The sequence below is a fragment of the Papilio machaon genome, chromosome 3 (genome assembly GCF_912999745.1).
Source record: "Papilio machaon chromosome 3, ilPapMach1.1, whole genome shotgun sequence".
In the NCBI taxonomy this organism is placed as follows: domain Eukaryota; kingdom Metazoa; phylum Arthropoda; class Insecta; order Lepidoptera; family Papilionidae; genus Papilio; species Papilio machaon.
This window is the reverse complement of record NC_059988.1, coordinates 1,717,963-1,741,945: the sequence shown is the minus strand read 5'-3', so window position 1 is coordinate 1,741,945 and position 23,983 is coordinate 1,717,963. Positions and strand designations below refer to the sequence as shown.

The window sequence follows — 23,983 nt, the reverse complement described above, 5'->3', positions numbered from 1 at the left end:
AGAATTCCTCATAGCAACATATTACATGACAAATTATAGCTCTTATGGTAAAAGTTTGCATTATTTCACTGTACATATAGGAAACATATCCGCAGTTAAGTACATATATAAAAAAGCTAAAGATCCTACTTTCGAGACAAATGGAAAAAGTATATGAATATGTACTTAATCTATGTACTACTTATGTATAATATATAAATTAATATATAAAAGGCAAAAATGAGATAATTCCTAATGATTCTAAGGAGATTGAATATATTTATGACATATATATAATAAACTAGCTTGGCGTCGCTAAACCATTATTTTCTATATTGCGCATTAACAAAAAAAAATTGTTGTTTAATCTATTTCTCTGTAAGTTTGAATTAATTCCATTTTAAGTTTTTTTTTTTACATATCATATCATACGAAATATACTTTTGTCATGTAAGTAAAGTCGAGCCCTCGTTTGTTTGTTTTACAATTGATATGCAAGTGTTACTAGAGTAATAAAATAGGTTTACACCACAAAATAAATTAATATACAGATTCTATATCAAAGCTTATGAAATGTGCGTCTGATTTTTTTGTTATTTAATTTCTTTATCAGAAGCATATTAATATTTTGTATAAAAAAAAATCTAATTTCACTGTTATAATCTGTTATAAATCTCTCATTAATCTGTTATAAAATATTTGGTGACCATATTTAAAAAAACATTAAAAAAAATTGTTTTTTTGGTCACTGGCTTATAAGTTGTATAATTTGGCTTTTTAACTTATACACGCATTCATACAACCGACAAGAATAAAAAAATCACATGTGATGTTGACAATAGAACACCGGTCCATCACCACAAAAAGACCTAAGCATCTGTTAAATACGTGAATGTTGTCAACAATTACGGTGACCACGCAACGGTTCGGTAAACCATATCTCTAGTATAGACGACGACGTTGACAATAACTAGACATGCGCTGGACCTGGCCGCTCCTGTGTTGTCGTGTTGGTGACCACATGCTTAGCGATGTCCGTGATGTTTGGATGGTCACCATGCGCAGCCAGATCGAAATCGGACCCCGACAGCGAGGCTATGTGGTTCCAATCAGAATCGCTTCTGTCACCTGGTTATGATAAGTTGTTTTAAAATTGTGTGATAGAAAGATTTTCATTAAAAAATAATGTAACTATGGAGCGCAATCAATAGTTACTTACCATCATATAGGTTATCTTACTTTTAAATTTTTTAATATTTAAAAACAGATCTGTCATAGTCTGGAAATTTATTTATTTTAAACTGTAGGTGAACCATTATTTCGTTCATTTCCCGATTGTTTTAACTCATACTTCTAAAAATTATATCTAAAAGGAAATTTATTTCAAAGCAACAAAGTAAAAAAAAAATAGAACTTCAAACAACCTAAAATACCTTACAACTAGCCAAACTACTTGAAAACCCAACACAAAATGTCAAAGCCAATCAATTAATAGCGTAATGCGATTTAGTTGAAAAAAAGGAAATTTAATCTGTGGTATATTAGTGTTTAAATTGAATTTAATTTTCAACGACAGTGTTGCTATAGTGTAAGAAAGTGTTACCAGCAATCATGTTATTTATTTACTATTAAATTATCTAATATATAAAGTATATAATATATTTAAATTATATATTATAATATATATAAATATAAATTATAATAAGCTTTCAAGACTATATTCGATACTTTAGTATAAACAGACATTTTACTCAGAAAAAAACTTCACGGTCATTTTAAAATAAAAAGGGATGGGCTTTTCGTACAAATAGTCATGAAAGCTTTAATTACATTTATAAATAATTAAATATTTAAGAATTTGTGTTTTATTTTTGTTAATTGCATGCCGTAAGTTAAATTTAAATTAAAAAAATTCACTCACACATGTCTCTGAGAGCTCGTAACTGCAGCTTTAACTTATAAATGTATTACTTAGTGTAATTCTAAGTTATTATCTAAGCTCGCTTTAGTAATACGACCAAATTAAAAAACCTTAACTTATATAAGTTTTTTTTATTTATTTAGTTGTTGAGGATCTTTCATTTGGTATGTAAGACTGCGTTGGATGTAACATGTGGCTATGTAACTACTTAATTGCAAAGCGTAAGAAAGTAAACCCTAACACATATTTATAAGGTTCATTTTAGAATAACTAAATAAATATTAGTAAAGCAAATTGACTACTAATATTAAAATTATATCAAAAACATTTACGTATCTGCGATAGAAATTTTATCTTTATTAAGGGAGAGTTGTTTACAAAAGAAGAATTTTTCGTTACTTTTTATTCTATTTGGATTGTTTAAAATAAGCATTTTACGTACAGTACAGGTGTTTCAGCAATGAAAACCCACTATAAGATACCACCAATACACGCTTCCAGAAGCTAAAGCACCTGATATAACTCTCCCAAATAACTACCCTAATTTATACCCAAAAGCGTGGTCATTATATACATTATTTTGTCACTGAGTGAACACTTAAACATATTAAGTTCTTGTATAATAATACTTACGCTTCACAAATATTTTCATACTAAATTAACGTTCGGGAGATAAACTTTGGCAAGTTTGTTAACATACACAATGGAAACCTAACCTAATTTAAAACATTCCTGTAAAATATCACACAACACAGTCTTAAAATACGACCTTCATTAACTGATATATACAACTTAAAATAGACTAGAAATTAGGTATGAAAATGTATTATTTTACAATCAACTATCTCTATGAAAAAAAAAACATAATTTACTTTAATATACGAAAAAAAAAGTTCAAACAATAGATCTGGATTGGTTAATTCAAGTTAAAAATTAATCCCCTTAGGACTAGATTCGACCAAAAACTTACTTTAAACCACCATTCATAATATAGTTTAGCCGTTTTTTTTTAAATAATTAAAAAAAACAATTATCAATATAAAAATATCACATATATAAAACAATACATTTTTTTCTAAAACATAAATTATAAATAAAAAATAAAAAATCAGTTAAGTAAGGGTCGTTGTTAGTATGGCACACATATAAAGCGGATACGCTACCGTGCCATGTCCTATACGCTAGTGATGGGTCCACCTTGCGCACGCGCATCCGCGCGCGTGTCCGTGCGCGAGTTGTTGCGCTCGGCGAGCGTTCGCGCGCGCGTCTCGTCCAATATGAAGCTGTTGATGACGTAAGCCTCGCGCCGGATGCGATCGCGCAGCTCTCCGGACATGTCCGGTATCGCCCACTTCACTATTATCATCACCAGCGCCACCACGTTCTGTTACAAACACTCATTCTTTTACACTCACTCTCTCTCACGTAGAGTTGCCAGGTCGTCAAACCTACAAGCCGGACAGACCAGCCAGTTTGGCCGGACATTTCGGTAAAAAGGTCAGACACCCTGTATTATTTAGAATTTTGTCTCAGTATTAATAGGTACACTCAGGTTTGGGAAATGTAAAAAGCCTAACAAAAGCCGGAAAACCCTTTATTTTGGCCGGACACGCAATCAAAAAGCCTACCTATGTCCGGCTTTATCCGGACGCCTAGCAACGCTAATCCCACGAGTGTTTCAACTAAAGTTCACGTCACTATTTTTTTTTTAATAAAAATATAACTCACCTCAAAAACAACGACAAAGGCCAGTCTCGCACCAATAATATGCCAATACCAGTTAGAGTGTTCGTAGTCGTCTCCTTCTTTGTAATACCAGTATCCGGGATAGCTACAATACAAAGATTAAAAAAGAAAAACTTTTTTAATTACCAACATTGTATTGAATAAATAACCATCTAGTAAGTAAGTGTAAGTAAATTATAGTTCCATGGCAGCCATTTCTTTTTTAAATATTTTCTGGCCTGGATACTTGTCTTTTAGTCCTTTTGGCCGCATGACAGCCATACAGTTCAATGTTGCCATTTTCATAATATCGAAATTCCATTAAAATATCACACAAATGTTGGTGAAGTTGCTAATATGTTCGGATGTAATAATTTTAATAGTAGGAAATTACTACGAAATTCAAGTCATAAGATGCAAATCAATTGCTTCGAATTAAAACATGAACAACTATCAGAAGAAGTTGGGAAATTTTTGTGCACTGGCAACACTTAAAACTTGTAAGAGCCCCATCAATATAAAAAAACTGCCATTAGATCCTTGTGGGACTGTATAATCCTTCAAATTTAACTTGTGGCTTCAAGTTTCTGACTACTAGTGCCACTAACTGCACTGTCACTAACTGCACTGTCACTAACCTGCACATGGACTGGTTGTACTTGGACTCGTGCGGCGGATGCTCAAGCACGGTGACATTGAAGTCAGCCAGCGTGTGGTTAACGTAGTTATCCAGTGATCCAGTCGAGTAATGGTACACCAGCCGCGGAATGAACTCCGACGTGAACGCTATTATGAATCCCTACAACGAACACAACACGTCAGTTAGTTTATCTCAATATTAATGTTTAAATGGATGGATGGATGTTTGTTGCAAGGTATTCCAAGAACTGCTCAACAGAACTCACTGAAATTTTGCATGGATGTAAAACATACTCTAGAAGAACACATAGGCTGAATAAGATTTTTTTTTAATTCCGCGCGAACGAAAACGCGGGCAACAGCTAGTGAACTGTAGATTTTAAAAATCACCTAAAGTGTCACATAAGGTCTGTTATTTAGTTAAAGATTTCTGGAAACGGAGACTAAGTCAAGATATATTCCGACTCGAAGGACCATATGGGAAAACTTTTGAGATTGCTCTACCCACAGGAGTATTGTTTATGTTTTAACATATTGTGTTGACTCACGTTGGTGATGATGCTGAGCTTGCCGATGGTGTCGAGGATGCGGTACCAGACGCCGATGTCTATAACGCGCTGGGGCACAGGTCTGCGGTAGCAAGTCAAGAACTTCTTGGCGTCAAGTCGCATCTCAAGCACATTGTTGATGAGCGCAAACAGCGGCGCCAGTGGAAACGCAGCCACGAATATAGTTACAAAACCGTACTGTAATACTAAAAAAAATAAGTAGGTTTTAATAACAAACTCTAACAGGTATCCTATCTTGTTTAACAAGTGTGTGAATTAATTTAATTTATACAAAACTTACCCATTTCAAGATATTCTGGAAATAGACCCATATTACCAAAGTCGACTAGTTTGAAATCTTTTACCCATTGTATTGGACTTTTTATTCTGCAACCAATAACATTATATAACGTAACTGTTAAAAAAAAACTTGAGAGGTGTGTTGGGACACTCGGATGGAACGAAGTTCCTTTCAATTAATTAGTGAAGGAACAATGTTTATTCTATGAATAAAAAACTTAAGTCTTCACAAGAAGTACATTTTATTTCTATGAATTATCGTTATATATTGTCACGTCGTTGCCATGGTGAAGTAGCGCTCATTCGTCGTTAACATACTATAACAAAAAGTGTCGTGACAACTTTTCGTAAGAATTTTTTCCGTCTAGCCCCCTTTGACTTCGTTCCAATAATTGAATTTAGTTTATCAAAGGTAACTTGTTATTTACCGGTTTTTCCTTCCAATGGTGCGTATGATGTTCCACCACTTGAGGAGATAAGGCAGGAGCATCTCGACCACGGTGTTGATGAACTGCTTTCCCACCATGATGATGGCCAGCTGGATAGACAGCTCTAGTAAACAGCCACCCGGAGCGCACTATAGAAATAGAACGTCTACATTATCTATTAAAATTGAGTCAAAAGCACTTAAATTCTGACAATGTGACAGAATATCAAAATGTATTTTACAAAAGATTCTGGATTGTTCCCTTGTCCCTTAATTTATTAATTTAACACACATGATTCTTCAAGCTGGTATCTAAGAATAGACAAAGATTAAAACCTCACCTCTTCTTGTCTATGTCCAAACAGTCTCACATAGTCCCCGGGCCGGCCAATAAACTTGCCTTTGAAAAACGCAATATAGAATATTGAGGCGTAGTAGTTGACGAATTGAAGGAGATATATCTTGAGCGTCAACGAATCGTCGAATTCAGTTTGCGTTCGCAGCAGCTCCTTTTCCGTCAGCCATTCCGCGAGGTACTGATACACCTGGACAAAATAAAAGATTTTTGCAACATTTATTGATTTTTACTGTATGTTATTTTATTTTTGGTCCTTCGAATCACCTAATGTAAACTTAAAAAGATGGAAAAGCTTATCCTATTGAGAAAAACAGGCTTCTTCTTCTAAGGGTCGTTTTAGGGACTTCTTTAATGACCAATTAACGATAATGATTGCAGAAGATAAACACTCACGTAATTAAATATACAGATGAAAACAAGATTGATGCAGGCAGCTGTAGCGGTGGTGAACATGATGGGATTGGATGTGATGAGGTCCTTGTCGTTGCGGCGCAGGATGCTGGCTCCGAGGAGTGACATGCGGTACAGCACCACACCCAGAACAGTGGCCAGCGCCAGCAGCACCAGCAGCGCTACCACACTGAACGACATCAGCGTGGCCGGGAGACGCATGCGCCAGTACGGCACTGTCGGCTCGCGCACACCAGTTACCACATTCAGCTGGTAAACGATTATCAACTTTATTACGTCTGACATACAGATCAAATTAATCAAATTAATCAAATTTAAAAGTATTATGTCGTATAAGGAAGAGGCTCCGGTCTTTTCGACGATTGCATAAATTGACAAATTTACGTAACTATTACTTATCTTTTATTTACAAGCCATTTGCAATCAAATATGATATGAGCCAAAATTTTCAGTTAAACTGAAGTTAACTAATTGTCGCTCGCGACTCCGTCCGCTCGGAAATAAAATAAAGGTTAATAAGTAGCCTATGTGTTCTTCCACACTAGATTCTGCATCTATGGTAAATTTCAGCGAGATTCATACAGCCGTCTTATAGATACTTTTTACAAACAACTATCCATCCATTCAACAATACATCCAAACATTCCCATTTATAATATTAGTAAGATTATTTACTACACTATTATACAAAAAGGACGACACTCACTTGTGTCCTCTTGACGTGCGCCAGCCGGGCCAGGTACTGTGGTCTGGGATGCTCCTCATACACGTCGAAGCCTGTCAGGTCCCATCTGTGTGTCATCTCCGCTGAGTATCTCTTCCACATCTCTAAGAAACATGCAGCTGGAAAAAAACAAACATAACATAATACAAATTTCACGACGTTTTACGGCGCTATGAAGTGAAATAGGGTCAAAATACTAACCCCAGAAGCTCATAAAGATGGCAAAGAAGACAGTGGTGGAGTTATCGAAGAGGTAAGTGATACGCGACTGCAAACATGTGTCTCGTAAGTCCCAGTACTCGCAGAAGTAATCACATAACGGACACATCTTTATATTTGACTCGTAATTACATACATCTTCACTGTAAAATACAATCAATTATAAAATAATAATCTGTTATTCTCAAATTGCATACAAAAAAGTTAATTATTTACCTTGGTTTATAAGAAGATAGAGTAGAGGCAGAATATATCACGCAAATAAGACCAACTATAGACGCTGGGATCAACATGTGAGTGTAAAATCCCAACCAAGCAAAGTACAGTCCTGTAAAAAAATATCATTTATAAATAGTTTAAAGTTACATTGTTACAATCTTACTAATATTATAAACTAGCTTTAACCCGCGACTTCGTCCGCGCGGAATAAAAAAAATGCACACAAGATAAAACAGTTCCTATGTCGGTCTCCTAGTTCTAAGCTACCTCCCCATCAATTTTCAGCTAAATCAGTTCGACCGATCTTGAGTTATAAATAGTGTAACTAACACGACTTTCTTTTATATATATAGATATGGATGGATGGATGGAAGTTTTTTGAAGGTATCTCCGGAACGGATCTTGATAAAATTTGGCACAAATGTAGAAATTAGTCTGGAATACTTAGATATAGACTACTTATTTTGTTTTTTAATTCCGTGCGGACGGAGTCGCGGGCGACATTTAGTAAGTAATAATAAGTTTCATACCAATTTTAACTCCAAAGTAATCCTTTACATAATCCAGGGGTTGATATTTAATACATTTGGTTACACTAGCCCACTCCGTATATAACAAATGTCGCATAGAGCCAGGAGTTTTCAAATCACCCTTGAAAATTAAAAAAAAAAAAAAATTACCAAATATCTAATTACCAATCAAAATTTCTTAGTAGTATACGTTTACTTACATCGTGTAGAGGATACGCTGCACTGTAAGTATTGTATGATATAAGCCGAGCGATACCAAAAGCGAAGTCGTCATTCTGTCGCTCCGAGAAACGTTTACGATCCAATATGAATTGAACGATGCGAGATCGTACTGACGGGGTCCAGAAACAATCCGACGCTGTATCAAATCTGGAAACGAAACAACGTATATATTTAAAAGTTTATTCCCACTATTTTCGTAGTAATCAATCTATATATATAAAAGAAAGTCGTGTTAGTTACACTATTTATGACTCAAGATCGGTCGAACTGATTTAGCTGAAAATTGATGGGGAGGTAGCTTAGAACTAGGCGACGGACATAGGAACTTTTTTATCTTGTGTGCATTTTTTTAATTCCGCGCAGACGAAGTCGCGGGTAAAAGCTAGTTTATTATGTTTTATTACATTTTGACAAATAATAAAACATATCCTATTGTGGAAACCAAAAACTGTCTTTTATATGCAAACTCCACCGTTTTTTGTATTTTTTTATGATTCAAGGCACTAGACTTGTTGGTCCTTCGAGACAGATAAAGTAAAAATATAGTTATACTAGCCGTCGCCCGTGACTCCGTAGGCGCGGAAAAAAAAATTTAATTAGTAACCTACGTGTTCTTCAAGACTTTGTTCTACGCACATTCGCATTAATATTAGTAAGATTTGATTAAAAAATATGAATTCGAGATACGTACAAGTATTCTTTATCCTTAGAGTATATTGCGGTTAACCGATGCTTTCTTTCCGGAAACTTCGTGTGGTCGACTCTAATCTTCGACATGAAGCTATCCCAGCAAGCCTGTATTCTATCTAATAACGTGTTCGTCTTCTCATGCACGTCTTTTAATGCTGAAAACTAGAAAACACAACTTTATTGCTATACAATAAAGTTCAATTCCGGTTGCTGTTAATTAATATGGACACGGTAGCATTATAGTTCAATAACAAAGTCTCATACCAAAAGTATTCCGATAGAATTGGTACACATTTACTGTGGGTTTCCGAGACCAAAATTCGTTCAAAACAATATTGTTATCTATGTTTTTTTTTTATTATTTTTTTATTTAGTAATTTAAGAGGCTTTGTCGCAATGCGACCATATTGCCCCATAAGCCTTCCAATTAATACACATTACATCTAATTATCTACATTGTTTCTTAAACACATGTCAGTCAACTTAAACATCATCCTGGCCTCGTCAGAAGACGGGTAAGCCAGGATAGTATTTATCTGACCGACATTATACCCGAAAACCTTAAAATAATTACGTCTAAGCCGTTCGTTCCGAGCACACTCCAAAACAACATGATGGATATCTTCTACTACCCCACAGTCTCTGCAATTAGGTGATTGAACTTTTTTCATGAGAAATCCGAACTTGTTGCCGGGAATGTGTCCGGAACGTAATCTCATCGCCATCTTTATGAACAATGCTGACATTTGGATACTGTCTACCCACGGGCGTAAGGAGATTTGTGGTTGGATCGTCTTGTACCAAATCCCGCATATTCTCGACCTGACGTCGAAATACTCCTGCCAAGCGCACTTACACATTTCTTTTAAATTTTGTACCTTATCTGTATAAAATGGTAATATGTGAAAAGGGAGTCCATCGGTAATGGCTTGTCTAGCTAGCAGATCCACATCATCACTTCTCATTATTTGGCTGTGCGATGGAATCCATTGTAATCTTATCTTTTTATTTTGTTTTTGTAACCTTAGAATCGACTCTAATATACTGTAGGCAATCGGTGTGCCTCGCTTAAGCGAGGTACAGCGAGCCAGGTGTTGTAGCGAACTTTTAGAGTCCGTTAAAATAACAAATTTGTCAGAACTAATCGACGTAATGTATGCCAGAGCTTCTGCAATTGCGATTAGCTCTGCAGTCATTATGCAGACGTCCGAGTCGATCCTAAGCTTAACAACACTTATATCATGATCATCTAATATAGCTGCCCGGTTCCCTTTTTGTCTTTAGACCCGTCTGTAAAAATCCTATACCAACCTTCGTATTCTTTTACAATAAAATTTGTGCAAATCATTTGAATGTTTTGAATGTTGTAAGTACGCTTAGCACGAGTAAGTTCTGGAATCGAGTCTGAAATCACTTCTGAAAGATCAATGTTGCTTATCCAAGTTTCGAGCATGTACATCTCAAGTTGTTTGCTGGTGTAGATTGGCGTCGATTCCAGCGAGTTTTGGGTTGTAGTAAGTAAGGGTTGTTTTTTCCTAGTCCAGAACGCCAAATGCATAGTGGAGGAAAGCTTCTGGATGACTTCGATACTACCATTTTTGTCCAAAGATTTAGATTTAAGCCAAAAAAGCATCTATGTTTTGTACAAGATAATGACAGGGATGACAACATTAAGATATTTTAGTACAAAAACACCTTTATAAAAAGACTATTTTTTAATTAGTCTGTGAAAAGAAAATAATCATGCAGGTCGCAATGATACTTGTCTATAGTATTAAAAAAATACAATACAATATCACAAGATAACATCTATTTGAATTATTTCCTTGTATCTGTGAACAATAGACACGAAACTCCGCATACAACAATCACCATGCAATATATAACAATATAAGTAAAACCAAAATAACTGACTCACTACCGTTTATAATTTTTAAAAATATTTATCAACGATAACACACATTTTTTGTTGTTTACAAGGACTTTTTTTATTTATTTATTTATTTATTTAAACTTTGTACATACACATGAAGTATTGTACTGGAAAGCTTAACTCTAAAAGAGTTCTCTTACAGCTTACCATTATATAGAGAGAGGTTGTTTAATGGGTAATTTATTTATTTATTTATTTAATAAGTAAATGTGTGTACAAGTCGTCATAAATAACGTCTTAAATAATAAACTATAACTTTATTATACAACAAAATATAGTCATACATTTATAGTGATATTAGCTAAGTTTTTTTTTAATTTCTTTAGTTCCTCCCCATTGCATATACTCTGATGAACTATTTGATCATAAAATTATTTGTATTAAGCTTGTGCTTCATTAATCCAAAGCGTGTATATATTCATTTAGCAAAATGCGTAATAATGTGATGAAAATTTGATGGAAAACCGCATAACCGATGTCCAACGATATGAAAAGAAGGACGTTTAATATTTCTACACAAAACCAAAAAAAAAAGTAAAAAAAAATTACTATTCTATTGGTCTATTGTTCAGAACTAATGCAGAATTATTGTGGCATGTCTTTATTAAGTCAGTCGGTCTGTTAATCAATTTATTGACTCATATTAATACACAAAAAATGCAATTTTTTGCTATAAATAAGCAGGGGTTATGTTAAAGAATACAAAATCATTTAAAAGTATATCATATCCCTTAACGAAGAATATAAATCTATGACTCATAAGTAACATAACCAGATTAAACTGTCGAAGCTAACCATTCTTGATACTTTTATTCTAAAATTTTCTTAAAGTTTCTACGAGTATTTTTTATAAATAAAAAAACATAATGTATCAAGCATCCACCGTCTCATAGTGAAATTAAATTTATTTACAGCAATGATATGACAGCGTCGAAACACGCGCAACCCGCCATAGGCAAAGCAATTGAGATAGGAAATCTGCATTTAAATAGACATTTTATTTCATTGTGTTTAGGTTTAGTTTCATTTGTCCGTGAAATATTCAGTATAATACACTTCCCCATCTCTCGTATGCGCGAAATTACGACTTAAAACCACAACCAGAAGCAAGTAATAATTCATGCGAATAAAAATATAATTGTTTTGATCACAATTTAGCACACGTTGAAATAATATGTTTCATTAGTCAATGTATACAAGATCAATCAAGAAGCCAGAGGAGAAACTAAATGAACTGGTAACCGTGAGTTTCCATTGCTGTGAGATTCGAGTCATGTGACTATCTTATTGATATTGTTGTCTCTAGTCAATGAGAATGTAAGCGACGGCAATATGTATTAATACAAATGCTAATAAACCAAAGTTCTGGAGTTATCTTTTCATTCACCTTTAAAAAAAATTTTTTTTGTATGTAATAGCAGTGAAAAGTCACGGTATAATGACGTAAAACAAATCAGTAAACATGCATGCAAAACATTTCAGCACGGTTATAAAATTAATTACAGTCGGTGCACATTAAATTCAGTGTTACCAGTCACCAAAATACACCAACAACTAATAACAATTCAAAACAAAAGCAATTATAGTATGTACTAATAACTCATCTCTTTAAATGTTGTATGAAGAATTACGGAAGAATCCACAAGCATAAAGGGTGTTTCAGCATACCGAACAATCGGCCCAATAGGATTATTCTCATTGGGCCGACTGATTCTGGTATTACCAATCTGATAGGCCCACCAATCGTTACAACAGGATACACCCAACATAAGATATACCAAGAATTATAAAACAATATTCCTACCTATAGTTATTTAATATTATGTTAATTTATAGTCTGCTAAGCTGTTAAATTGTTAGATAGTTAGACGACCCACTGGCCAACCTACAACCGAGTTAATTGTATGTAACAGCTATAATGTTTACGAGAAACGTCTTGTTAGCAAGCGAGCGGGCGCGGTAGATACGACATCTGCATACCTTCGACATATACATGGCGGCATTCAGTATTGCATTCGTCTTCCCACTTTTTCTTATTTTACTGCAGTCCTATGAACGTACAGACAATTTAAAAACAAAGCGATTTTTTTCTGTGTTTAAAGCACATAATGCCTGTTTAAATGCTTGTGCCGTTTCAATTTTAATTTGAAAATGCAATAAAAAATTATGAAATATAAAAATCGAGTGCTCTTATGAGTGACGGTGTAGAATTTAATATCAAAACAAACTGATTTTGTTTGTATTAGTAACAAAGTAACCTTAATAATTCTTTACGCAAATGTCTCTTCCCTAAAATTTAAATCTTGAATTTTAAAACAAATAACATAAAATTCGATCCCAAATTTTTATATGATTTATGAATGCAAAAATAAAATCCCTGCAAAATAAAAACATTTACTAAGTTACATAAATCTAAAGTTAATTTTCACCAACGACAGAAGCCAAACACAATCCTGCATTAACTTAGTACACCGACATAAAAAACAAAATCTATTCCACGTACCTTCATCGGCATCCGAAGTTTTAAGATTTCACTGTAGTCCTTTAAAACTGAAAGGGGTGCATGTATCTAAAAACAAACACAGAAAATCAATACCAAATATAACCTTACTAATAAGAAAGTTGTCTAGATAAATAAACTGTGAACTATTTCAACAATCTTTCGAAAATCTTATGGTTGAATTTACGTAATAATTTTTGCTCTGTTAATTTTAAAATATGAATAGTTTTAAATACACTATATGTGTTACTACTATATAATTAAGTATTACTAAACTTCACTAAGCAAGTATTTAAGTAACCAATTAAAATCTTCTAAGTGCAGAAGTAACACTAATAAAAAATTAGCTATATAGAAGAGTAAAATTACAGTACACTTTCTGTAAAAAAAATACCTTAACAAAGTGCAATCCGTGCAAGTTTTCCGGCGCCTCCCTCTCCAACTGCAGGCCCTCTTTCTCGAGATTCTCCTCGAATACTTTCCTTTGCTTGAAGGCTTCCGGCGTGGTGGAGTTCTCCCTGCCCGCCTCCCACACAAGCACAAAGTCCACCGAACGTACACCGTCGTTGAAGCTCAGTGATGGATTGTTTAGTATACCGCCCATCACTATCCTATTTAGAGCATATACTGATAATTATAAATACGTATTTCGTATGATTTAAAAGCGTATTTAGAGCGGGTAATTATTATAAATCGATACTAATAAGTATCGATTTCCAATGTTTCACTAAACATAGCTATAAATTTCACAATTCGATGTTGTGAATTTTGTTTTTTACCAAAGAAAAAAATATGTTTTTATAAGTATTTCAGTAGTGAAAGGTCACGGTAAAGAAAATAAATTCTAAACTAAAAGAAGTTTGTGCAACATTAACACAATTCAACGTTTTGTGTGAAATTGATTGTGTATCGCTTTCTCTTCGTCAGTCAAAATTTTAGATAGTTTAGTGGTGATGTTAGTTATTTTACTGGTATTACTTTATAATTTCAGATCATTCAAAATGTATTAATGGATAATGGAGTCATGCATAAATGCCCAACATATTAATATACCGCATAACAAACACCCTGAATTACACCTAAGACAAATAACATAACAAAGACATATAACATAATCAACATACAACATAATATAATTTACAATTGCCAACATAACATAATCCCTTATTTTAATTCACAATTGCAAGACGAACGTAACAAAAATATAGAACCTTATCCCATTCCCCAGTATCTTCTCTGATGTAAAGCCATTACCATGACTTGCAGATATTTTCGTAATACCGTTGAAACGCGAATAACTAAGAAAAAAATTATGCTATATTTAATTAAGAAAATTTTAAACTAATCGCCTATACTTTCTTGCTTAGATTCTTAACATAATCCGAATCATTTTATTTATCAAGACAAATAGTTATCTAGTAATTATTCGTTTTATAACTCACATTTTAAGGTCGAATTGAGTACAATAATAATACCTCTTGCAAAAGTTGAATAACTCTTTCATATCAACCAATCAACTATTATGATTGTAAATAAAATTGATCAACATTGATCAGAAACGACTATTATCAATTGATCATAGTTTCATTACGTGCTAGTGTCAAAAAGACAATGTCTCTTCGTACAAGACATTCCTTGTATTGCTACTTGAAAAAAAACTACAAAAAAAACAAACAAAATATGCGTAACTTCTACAGAAAATTCTCATGCAATTGAGTCTCGTTAATTCCGAACAAAAAATATAAATCAAAATTAAAAACCATGCTGTATAATATGTGTGCGAAAAAACGCAATTTGGAGTCGTATATTTTTCTTCTATTTGGAATACTACCTCTGCTTATCAATTTGTAACTTTATAAAGAGGAAAGATTTGTACTTTTGTATGTATCGTATAAACTCAAAAACTACAGGACCTATTTGAAAAATTCTTATGTCACCTCTGTTACTCTGCGATGAGATTTCTAAACTTAGGTTTATCACTAGTTTTTGTTTTGTTTTATTAAAAAAAACTGCAAAAACTAAAAATTAAATAAGATGAGAGTATAACAGACATATGGCTTGCTAATGTGATCAAATTTCATGTCAATCATTTGTCGGTTGGCCAAACATGTTACTTACGAGCAATGATTGGCCACAGGTTTGCCATTATTGTTGGAGGAGTCGAGGTGTGGTTGCGCGGGCTCGCCGCAGCCGCACTCTTCCGCGGCTCGGGTCGAAGCTTCGCTACCGTTGTCACTGAAATTATTATTTTCATTGTATGGCCAACTTTTTGTAAACATGATGATCAAAAATTCATGTTGCATAAGTAGTGGTGATGACCAAGTGAATTGATTTCTTTCTATACATATAAATCAAATTATTCGCGTCATGTTTAGACATTTGGCAATTAATTTATACAATAGTATAGTAATTGTCAGGTATCTTAACTGCTCTATATTTCATAGGAGTTGCTGCGCAGAACACAATTTTCGATGCGGAGCGACGACATTACGCAGCGCGCCGATGACCTTGGGCCGCTAAGATATTTGAAAAGAACTATAAGACTACTTTAAAATGCCTATAAAAGAAAGATGTTCAACTTGTTGATACTTATAAAATAAAAATTGCTTTGTATTTTACGAGATTATAAGCAAATAATCAATTAAAATACCTTAGAAAAATATTGATTTTCCGTAAACATTAATTGGAAAATATGAAATCAAAAAGATGATTCTTTAAAATCATAGGTACATCTTGCGTGTGTACAATTCGTTACGAGGTCTTCGTAATCATTGAATGCCAATTATTCACTAGCTAACTTCTTTTTTTTTATAAAGTTTTGACACTTCACTCCTTAGTACATGTAAATTAGTACTGGGCAAAATTATATGTGTTATATGCAAATTATTTAAATATACAACATTTATGTAAAACTGTATTTGCTCTGGAGACAACTGGAATAGATTGTATTAACACGTTCCATGCCGCTAAATATTTAATATGATAATAAACTCGCCAGCTGATTCGTTGCAACTGAACGTGTTAAGATTTATTAAACAAAAACTAATTTACATTAGAATTTATAGAGTATTTTAAGCAAATCAACTACAGCGACTATTGTTTTGAAAATAACAGGAAAAACCAGAATAGTTACAATGGGAAAAATCAACGCACATTAATATTGTTACTGGACCCACTACGTCAGGTCTGAGTAGAACTTTGTTTATATAGAGAAATACAAAAAAAGTTAACAAAAGTATCCTTATATTTTACTACTCTGTATTATAATTAATTTCTACATAATACTATTCTCTCATATCCCATTTAACCCACCATTTAACCGTGAAAACATTTTGTACTATAGTAGTGGTGAAAATTTATGTAAAGCTCTGTTATGTGAAGTCTGATAACGAGTGAGTGACAAACAATCAATACCCACATGATGTCATATATTAGCGCCTAATAATACGCTAGGTTAACGCACTGCTGCTTAAGATTCACTGTTGACTATATTCTTGAAAGAATTTTATTGAATACTAGCTGTCGCCCGGGACTCCGTCCGCGCGCAGTTAAAAAAAAAACTAAATGGGGGGGGGGGGGGTTTAAAAATAGATGTTGGCCGATTCTCAGACCTACTGAATATGCTCACAAAATTACATGAGAATCGGTCAAGCCGTTTCGGAGGAGTTCAAGTTCGAACCCCGTGACACGAGAATTTTCTATATAAGACTAGCTGTCGCCCGCGACTCCGTCCGCACGCAGTTAAAAAAAAAACTAAATGGGGGGGGGTTTATGAAAAATAGATGTTGGCCGATTCTCAGACCTACTGAATATGCTCACAAAATTTCATGAGAATCGATCAAGCCGTTTCGGAGGAGTACGGTGACGAAAACTGTGACACGAGAATTTTATATATTAGATATATCTTAACATCAGACTAATAAATATCTATACATTATGTATAATCATGGATTCCTGCGTATTTTGAGAAGGACTTTAAACACTCAAGACGCTTTATCCGCTCGAATAAACCCTGGCCGTAGCAATAAATATCAAAATGGTAACAGAAATTATAAAACATTATATAATAGCAGAAAATTGATAAAATACTTGTGCCCGATTTAATTTAAAAACATATACAATAATCGCTATCAACGTTATATTTTATTTGAGACCGGTATTAAAGAAGTTGAGTAAAAGTTGTTCAAGCGCTTGCAGTCAATATTACCAAATAACCATGCCTTTGCTACGTTGTGACACAACCTGACATAAATTCTTTAAAAGCTAATATTTATCAAACTGAACTAATATATTATTATTTATTATAAATATTGTATGAATTTATTAATTTATTAAAAACTAGCTTTTACCCGCGACTCCGTCCGCGCGGAATAAAAAATAGAAAACGGGGTAAAAATTATCCTATGTCCGTTTCCTGGTTCTAAGCTACCTGCCCACCAATTTTCAGTCAAATCGATTCAGCCGTTCTTGAGTTATAAATAGTGTAACTAACACGACTTTCTTTTATATATATAGATACGAATGTTTAGATGGATGGATGTTTGTTTGAAGGTATCTCCATAACGGCTCAATGGATCTCGATTAAATTTGGCACAGATGTAGAACAACACAAGAAGAACACATAGGCTACAAATTAAGTTTTTTCGATTCCGCGCGGACGGAATCGTGGACGACAGCTGTAACAATATAAGGCGTAAAAAATATTGTAAAATGTTTCGATCACATTTATTATTTTCTTATTATTTAATGTATGTTATGACAATTACAAGCTTATAATGAATAGCTTTTATTAATAATGGTAAAATAAAATACCACACCCATATATAACAAAACATGCTGTGGGAATAAGCTAATTAAGGGCCAGTTATATTAGTGAATAAAACGAAGTAAACAATGCCTATAAAATATTATGTATGTTTTGTAATTTAAGTAAATAAAATTAAAACTATAACGAATTTAAAATAAAAAGTCCCGCACAAATATCACTAAAGCACATTCAAATACCACATTCATAAAAAAACAAACCGCTTGTTATGGATATAAAAGAAATAACGAAAAAATCGTATCTTATTATTGTAGGCTATTTATATTCTTAAACTTTTACTTAACTTTTATATACCTATAAAACTCTTTTATACCATAAAAACTTTTTTATCAACAGCCCGTTAGTAAGACAATGACAAAGAAACATAATGTTAAACACAGATCCAAACAGCAAACATCTAAACTCACCGATCGGTGTTCATGTCTTGCGACAAATTGTCCTGGTATGTACTGAGGACGGACATGGCCTGCAGGTCGCCTATCTTCTCCTGCGTCTCCTTCTCCGCCTGCTCCAAACAGGAAGAGAAAGTGTCAATCTCTTGCCGAAATTGCACCGAACAAAATACGCTAAAAGTGCCATATCGCCAACCGCACAAACATCCTTGGCTTCGTTATACCACCGAGTCAATGACATTAATGTGCTCAGATAACGAAAAATAAAGGTCGTTTACACCGTACTTTGTAGTCGCGTCTCGCGTGCGTTCTAAACACTCTCTGCGTTCCAGCATCGTAAATAACGTACCGCAGCACTTCGATAAAAGACCTAGCTATCATCGTCAACGCTCGAGTCGCGGCAGTGAACTGCAAAGGCGGCTAGAGGCGCGCTCTCGCGACCTTGGCCGTTTCACACTGAAAAGCTGATTCACCTGTGTTTGATTAAGAGTCTCAAGAGCTAAGTTGGTGCGCCGTAAAACATTTTATACACAAAGACGTCCTCTCACTTGGTGCACTAAAAAAATATTATTCATTAAAACACAGGCACTCTTTCAAACTAATTAGTAAAATTAACCAGTAACATAAGACACATTCGTCGTCTTGCACGCGTAGCGACCTACTGTGTAATATTTAGTTTGGTATTAGATTAGTTACACGCAAAATGATACGGACGTCTAAAATAAGAATTATCGCGTTTTATATTACATAAAACATACAACATGAACGTCATAGTAGCAAACTTGACAGATTAGGTTGAACAGCTTCATTCGAATCCTGAATGTACAATGACATTATCTTTAAAGATATCACTTTTTAATAATAATAATTTCTGTACCTATCAATTAGGTCCAGTCCAGTTGAGATAAAAGCTCAGACAATTTGGACTATTATACAAAACCTGAACTGTCCATTGCATTGTAAAGTGACAAATAAAAGGTACATGTTTGACTCATATCCTCAAACAATGGAAATGACGTCGTAAATTCAAATAATAAGAATTCGTCACTAGGTATATTACAGCAAATAACACACATTCTACACAACAATTCTTCAAAACCAGTGTGTAGATAGCCTAAGGCGGTAGTTATCTTTAATAGACTAACACAAGGGTAAATACATTTGCATTTTAATAACTCTAGTTAAAAGTTAAGCACCTCTATTCCCTATAGCATTCCAACATGAATAGTGTATTAAAATAATTGATGTTTCTAAAGAAAAAAAATGGTTATTATGAGAAAACTATAAAAGATAGATATATGCCATCGCAGACTTTTATTTAGCACATTTAAAGAGCTACAATTCTTCCATACATCATTTTTATGTAGGTCCTATAGTTTAGCCTATGTAAGCACTGAAAGCAAAAATGTCCCTAATTTTCGCACCACATTTTGAAGCTAAATTCAAAATCTACTAGCCTTCTAGTTATTTAAAAAAAACAAAAAAATGGGAAATCTGCAAGCACTTCCTTTCAATTAAAATAATTTTTATCAAAATCGGACTACCAGGGGCGCAGTTTCGCGATAACACACATAAAAAAAACAGTCGAATTGATAACCTCCTTCTTTTTGAAGTCGGCTAAAAATATGTTTAAAACCTACAATGAATATCCTATTGCTATTGGAAATAACACAGTATGGTACTTTTATGGTACTTTTTAGACAATCTAAATGGTAAGAATTATGAAGAAAAATAAATTTTTCAGTGAACTACTAATGTTTTGTGTATACTAATATTATTATGGGGGAAAAATTGATTGTTCATCTGTTTATTTCTTTTAAATAGAATCCTAAACTACTGACCCAATTTGAAAAATTCTTTTACCGTTGGGAAGCTACACTATCCCTATCCCCAGTTGACAGAAGCTATATTTATTGCTATATTATTTTAAATTCTAAATAACTAGTTTTAAAATATGTTATTAGATCATGTTATTACAAGACAATGTTGCTTAAATATACTTATTAATTAGTATACTAATTATATAAAATTTTAATGATAATGAAGGATTATAAAGGTAATTTCAATGTCAACTATAATTATAAATGAATTGGAGTAATAGTAAACAAAGATTTGTTCATTAACAGTTAGTAAATAAGGATTATTTACTATTAGAATATTTATGAGAATCATGTAGTTAACATGCAAAGCTGATCAACAAAGCAAAAAAACCTGTCTGACTAATTCTAAGCTTTATAAAGAGAATATTAAAGAAATAAAGACAGTAACTCTGAATCTTAACATATTGAATTTAAGGTTGAAATTAATATATCTAATGCCCGAATACTGAAACGTTACTTAAATATCTCCTTTCGTAAGCATTGCTTACAATTTAACAGACGTCAAAATTTAAGTGGAATACACAAACGCAAATCAAGACATGTAAGCGCGTGATTCCGTAAGTAGACGTATTATTTTTACGTCATGGCAACATCCTTTGTTTTCGGTCAAAGAGTGTCTAAAAAATACTTGTTCTCGATTACGTTTTCTTAAAATTCACTTTACGTATCCGTTTCACGCAGCATGGCTTGGACAACCTATAGTTGTAAGACGTGTTCATTCCCAAATAGTAAAGAAATTTAAAATAAAAATACTAAATAATCAAAAATCAAAGAAGGTTGTTAAAAAATATCCTTTCTGTTTAAAGTATTTTTAAATAAAAAAAAATTAAAAAATTTGACCATACTTTTGTAGAATGGAAAGCATCTGGCGTTATGTTTTGACAAGTTTAAATTAATAAAATTTTAATAAATCATAATATCATCAAGACACTTTTTAAGCAGTTTAAGCGGGCGCAGACAGATGTCGCTACAAACCTATTTGCGATTTCGATATATTCTCGTTCAGTCGGCATTTTTATATAAATACTAGCTGTCGCCCGCGACTCCGTTCGTGCGCAGTTAAAAAAAACTTTATAGGGGTATGAATAATAGATTTTGGCCGATTCTCAGACCTACTGAATATGCTCACAAAATTTCATGAGAATCGGTCAAGCCATTTCGGAGGAGTACGGGAACGAACATTGTGACATGAGAATTTTATTTGTCCGAATGCGATGATTATGATGAAGCAGACATGTTAACACCTTAGATTTTAACTTTTAAGATAGCCCGCGACCACTCTTAAATTGTTGGCGTACTTAAGTCGACATGACAGTTCTTTTGACAGCAAAATGTCGTTGAGTGACGATCCAGTATAAGAAACATGATATTGAGTGGCCTTTAAGCATGGTACGACTTGAGTGGCATCAAAGTTGAGATGCGTCTTTAACTGACTTACGAAAATTCCATATTGGAGTTTAAGCGTGGTCTTATAATTTAAGACGCTCTTACATATTTAAGTGACGTTTCAGTATTCGGGCATAAGACAACTAATTTATTCAACTTGCACTTAAACATCTTCTGGTGACATTCAAAACTTTAATAAATAATAATAAAAATCAATTATTTAGTAATTAATTTTAATATTAGAGTGAAGTGAAAAATTTGAATTAATGTCTTAATACTAACTTGGCTACTAGTAAATTATTACATACTACTTTAAATACAAGAAAAATAATTAAAAAAATGGGACCCATCTGCAAGCATATATCGATTGGAATTTTTTTTATCAAAATCGGAGCACCAAGGGCGGAGTTTCACAGTAACACACATTAAAAGAAATACAGTTGAATTGATAACCTCCTTCTTTTTGAAGTCGGCTAAAATGTAAACTACACTGAGTAGCCATAAGAGTTTCTACATAGTAAAGCACTTAAGTAAAACAAGATTCACTTTGTAAACCCACATGGGGTATATAGGATTACATTATTTCATTAATGGAAATATACTGCAACATTGCAAATAATGGGTATTGCTTAACTAAACATTATTTATTTGTCCGAAACATAATGGAACTAATCTTAACTCCATGAGATGTAAAGTTACAGAACAAGATACCTATACCTAAATTATTATAAACTATGTTAGGATGTGCTAAGAGTTTTTGTACCCAATCAAAAGATGGTTAATATTTTGTTTGAAATAGGAAGGCATTATCTATGATCAGACCATGATATTACTGTTCATAGCGGAATATTTTAGTAAACATTCCCATTTACCAGAAACATCTTATCTACTTATAGCACTATTGAATGTTGTTTGTTTAACTAACATCATAATGCAAGGCTTTATTGACCAATGATGTCACCATTTTTAGACTTTTCCAAATGAAAATAATGGCACATATTTAATTATGCAAATGAAGCACATAGTCTAGTTTATGTAAAGATTATATTCTTATATACTTCTATAGAATATTTTAAAAATGATCAATAAAAAAATGTTTACAACAGAGCACTTTAAACCTTGTGAAATTTAACTAATGTAATAACAGTTTAACTCATTTGTAGTCTGTTGTAAGTACTAACAGATTTTGAGTCTGTTGGAAGGTCTGTATGAATTAATATCAGTCCCACTCACCCCAAGTTTAGGCCCCTAATAGGGACCTATTTACTTATGTCTATAACTAATTGAGAAACTAATAGATACAAATATGAGACTTAATGTAAGTTAATGTTTTATTTAATTTATAAGAATACTGTATAAATATAACTTAAAATGTTGTTACATTGAAAGTTGACGAAACTACACCCTTCCACAATAGTTATACACTTTCAATCATACATTTGTGCATGAGAATTTAACACATTAATTTAATACAAAATAAAACTGTTGTAAACTTACTGAGTGAAAGTCTCCAGCTCCATCTTCAAATAGTTGTTGGAGCGCAAGTTCATTTCTTTGTGCGGCGGTCAGGAAGGATTCGGTTTCTGTAGCGTCTGATCTCTTATGGTGTAATTTCACACCGCCAGCGTAAATTGGTGTCGATATCTTTGGCGTAAACACATTCTCTTCAGGTCTTTCCAGTAGTGGCTTTGGTACGTCTTCTTCGAGAGATGGATCCCCGTCAGACATTACTTATACGTTTATTTAAATGCTAACAACTCACAGTCATTATACGAATTCGGATTTTTTTCTTCCTGATTCTATTAGTCACCAAACTGAGGCTAATGATACATTGCACTAACTTTCATCTAACGCAACGATTAGATATTGTTATATAGAAATTAAGTTAATGGTGAGCAAGAAATTCAACAAAACAATCATTAAAATATTAAACGGGATGAAACGATGATAATCAAAACGGAAAATCAGAGGAATAAAAGAACGGCTGAAATGAAAGATGAGAATAAAATGACATATGGCAAAATGACAATCAAATGACATTGACACAAAAAAAATGAAACAGATTGTAAAAAGTTCATTCGGATGTTTCTGGATTTCAAACTTTAGCTTTGACTTATTTATTTAAAGTTAAATAATATTTATGATATTTAATGTA

At 33.2% G+C, this 23,983-nt stretch overlaps 1 protein-coding gene across 9 annotated transcripts; it reads right to left on the bottom strand.

Annotated features, from left to right (window-relative positions):
- Positions 1-909: 909 nt before the first annotated feature.
- On the bottom strand, positions 910-23,809 carry LOC106707805 (anoctamin-1). Of its 9 annotated transcripts, none has more exons than XM_045686134.1 (22): positions 23,326-23,809; positions 18,578-18,675; positions 15,464-15,580; positions 14,557-14,643; positions 13,740-13,956; positions 13,349-13,414; positions 12,826-12,894; positions 8,914-9,074; positions 8,201-8,369; positions 8,001-8,121; positions 7,468-7,579; positions 7,234-7,394; positions 7,015-7,151; positions 6,291-6,557; positions 5,881-6,084; positions 5,541-5,689; positions 5,114-5,199; positions 4,813-5,018; positions 4,264-4,424; positions 3,629-3,731; positions 3,098-3,284; positions 910-1,107 (listed from the first exon to the last, which is right to left on the bottom strand). In XM_045686134.1, exons 1-22 carry the CDS (start codon positions 23,554-23,556, stop codon positions 950-952), a joined length of 3,267 nt encoding a protein of 1,088 aa, XP_045542090.1. In that variant the 5' UTR covers positions 23,557-23,809; the 3' UTR covers positions 910-949. The 9 variants fall into 9 exon arrangements, with proteins under 9 accessions (XP_045542090.1, XP_045542117.1, XP_045542104.1 ...); XM_045686161.1 differs by lacking the exon at positions 23,326-23,809 and adding an exon at positions 19,036-19,129; XM_045686148.1 differs by lacking the exon at positions 23,326-23,809 and adding an exon at positions 18,848-18,979.
- Between the last annotated feature and the right edge of the window lie 174 nt (positions 23,810-23,983).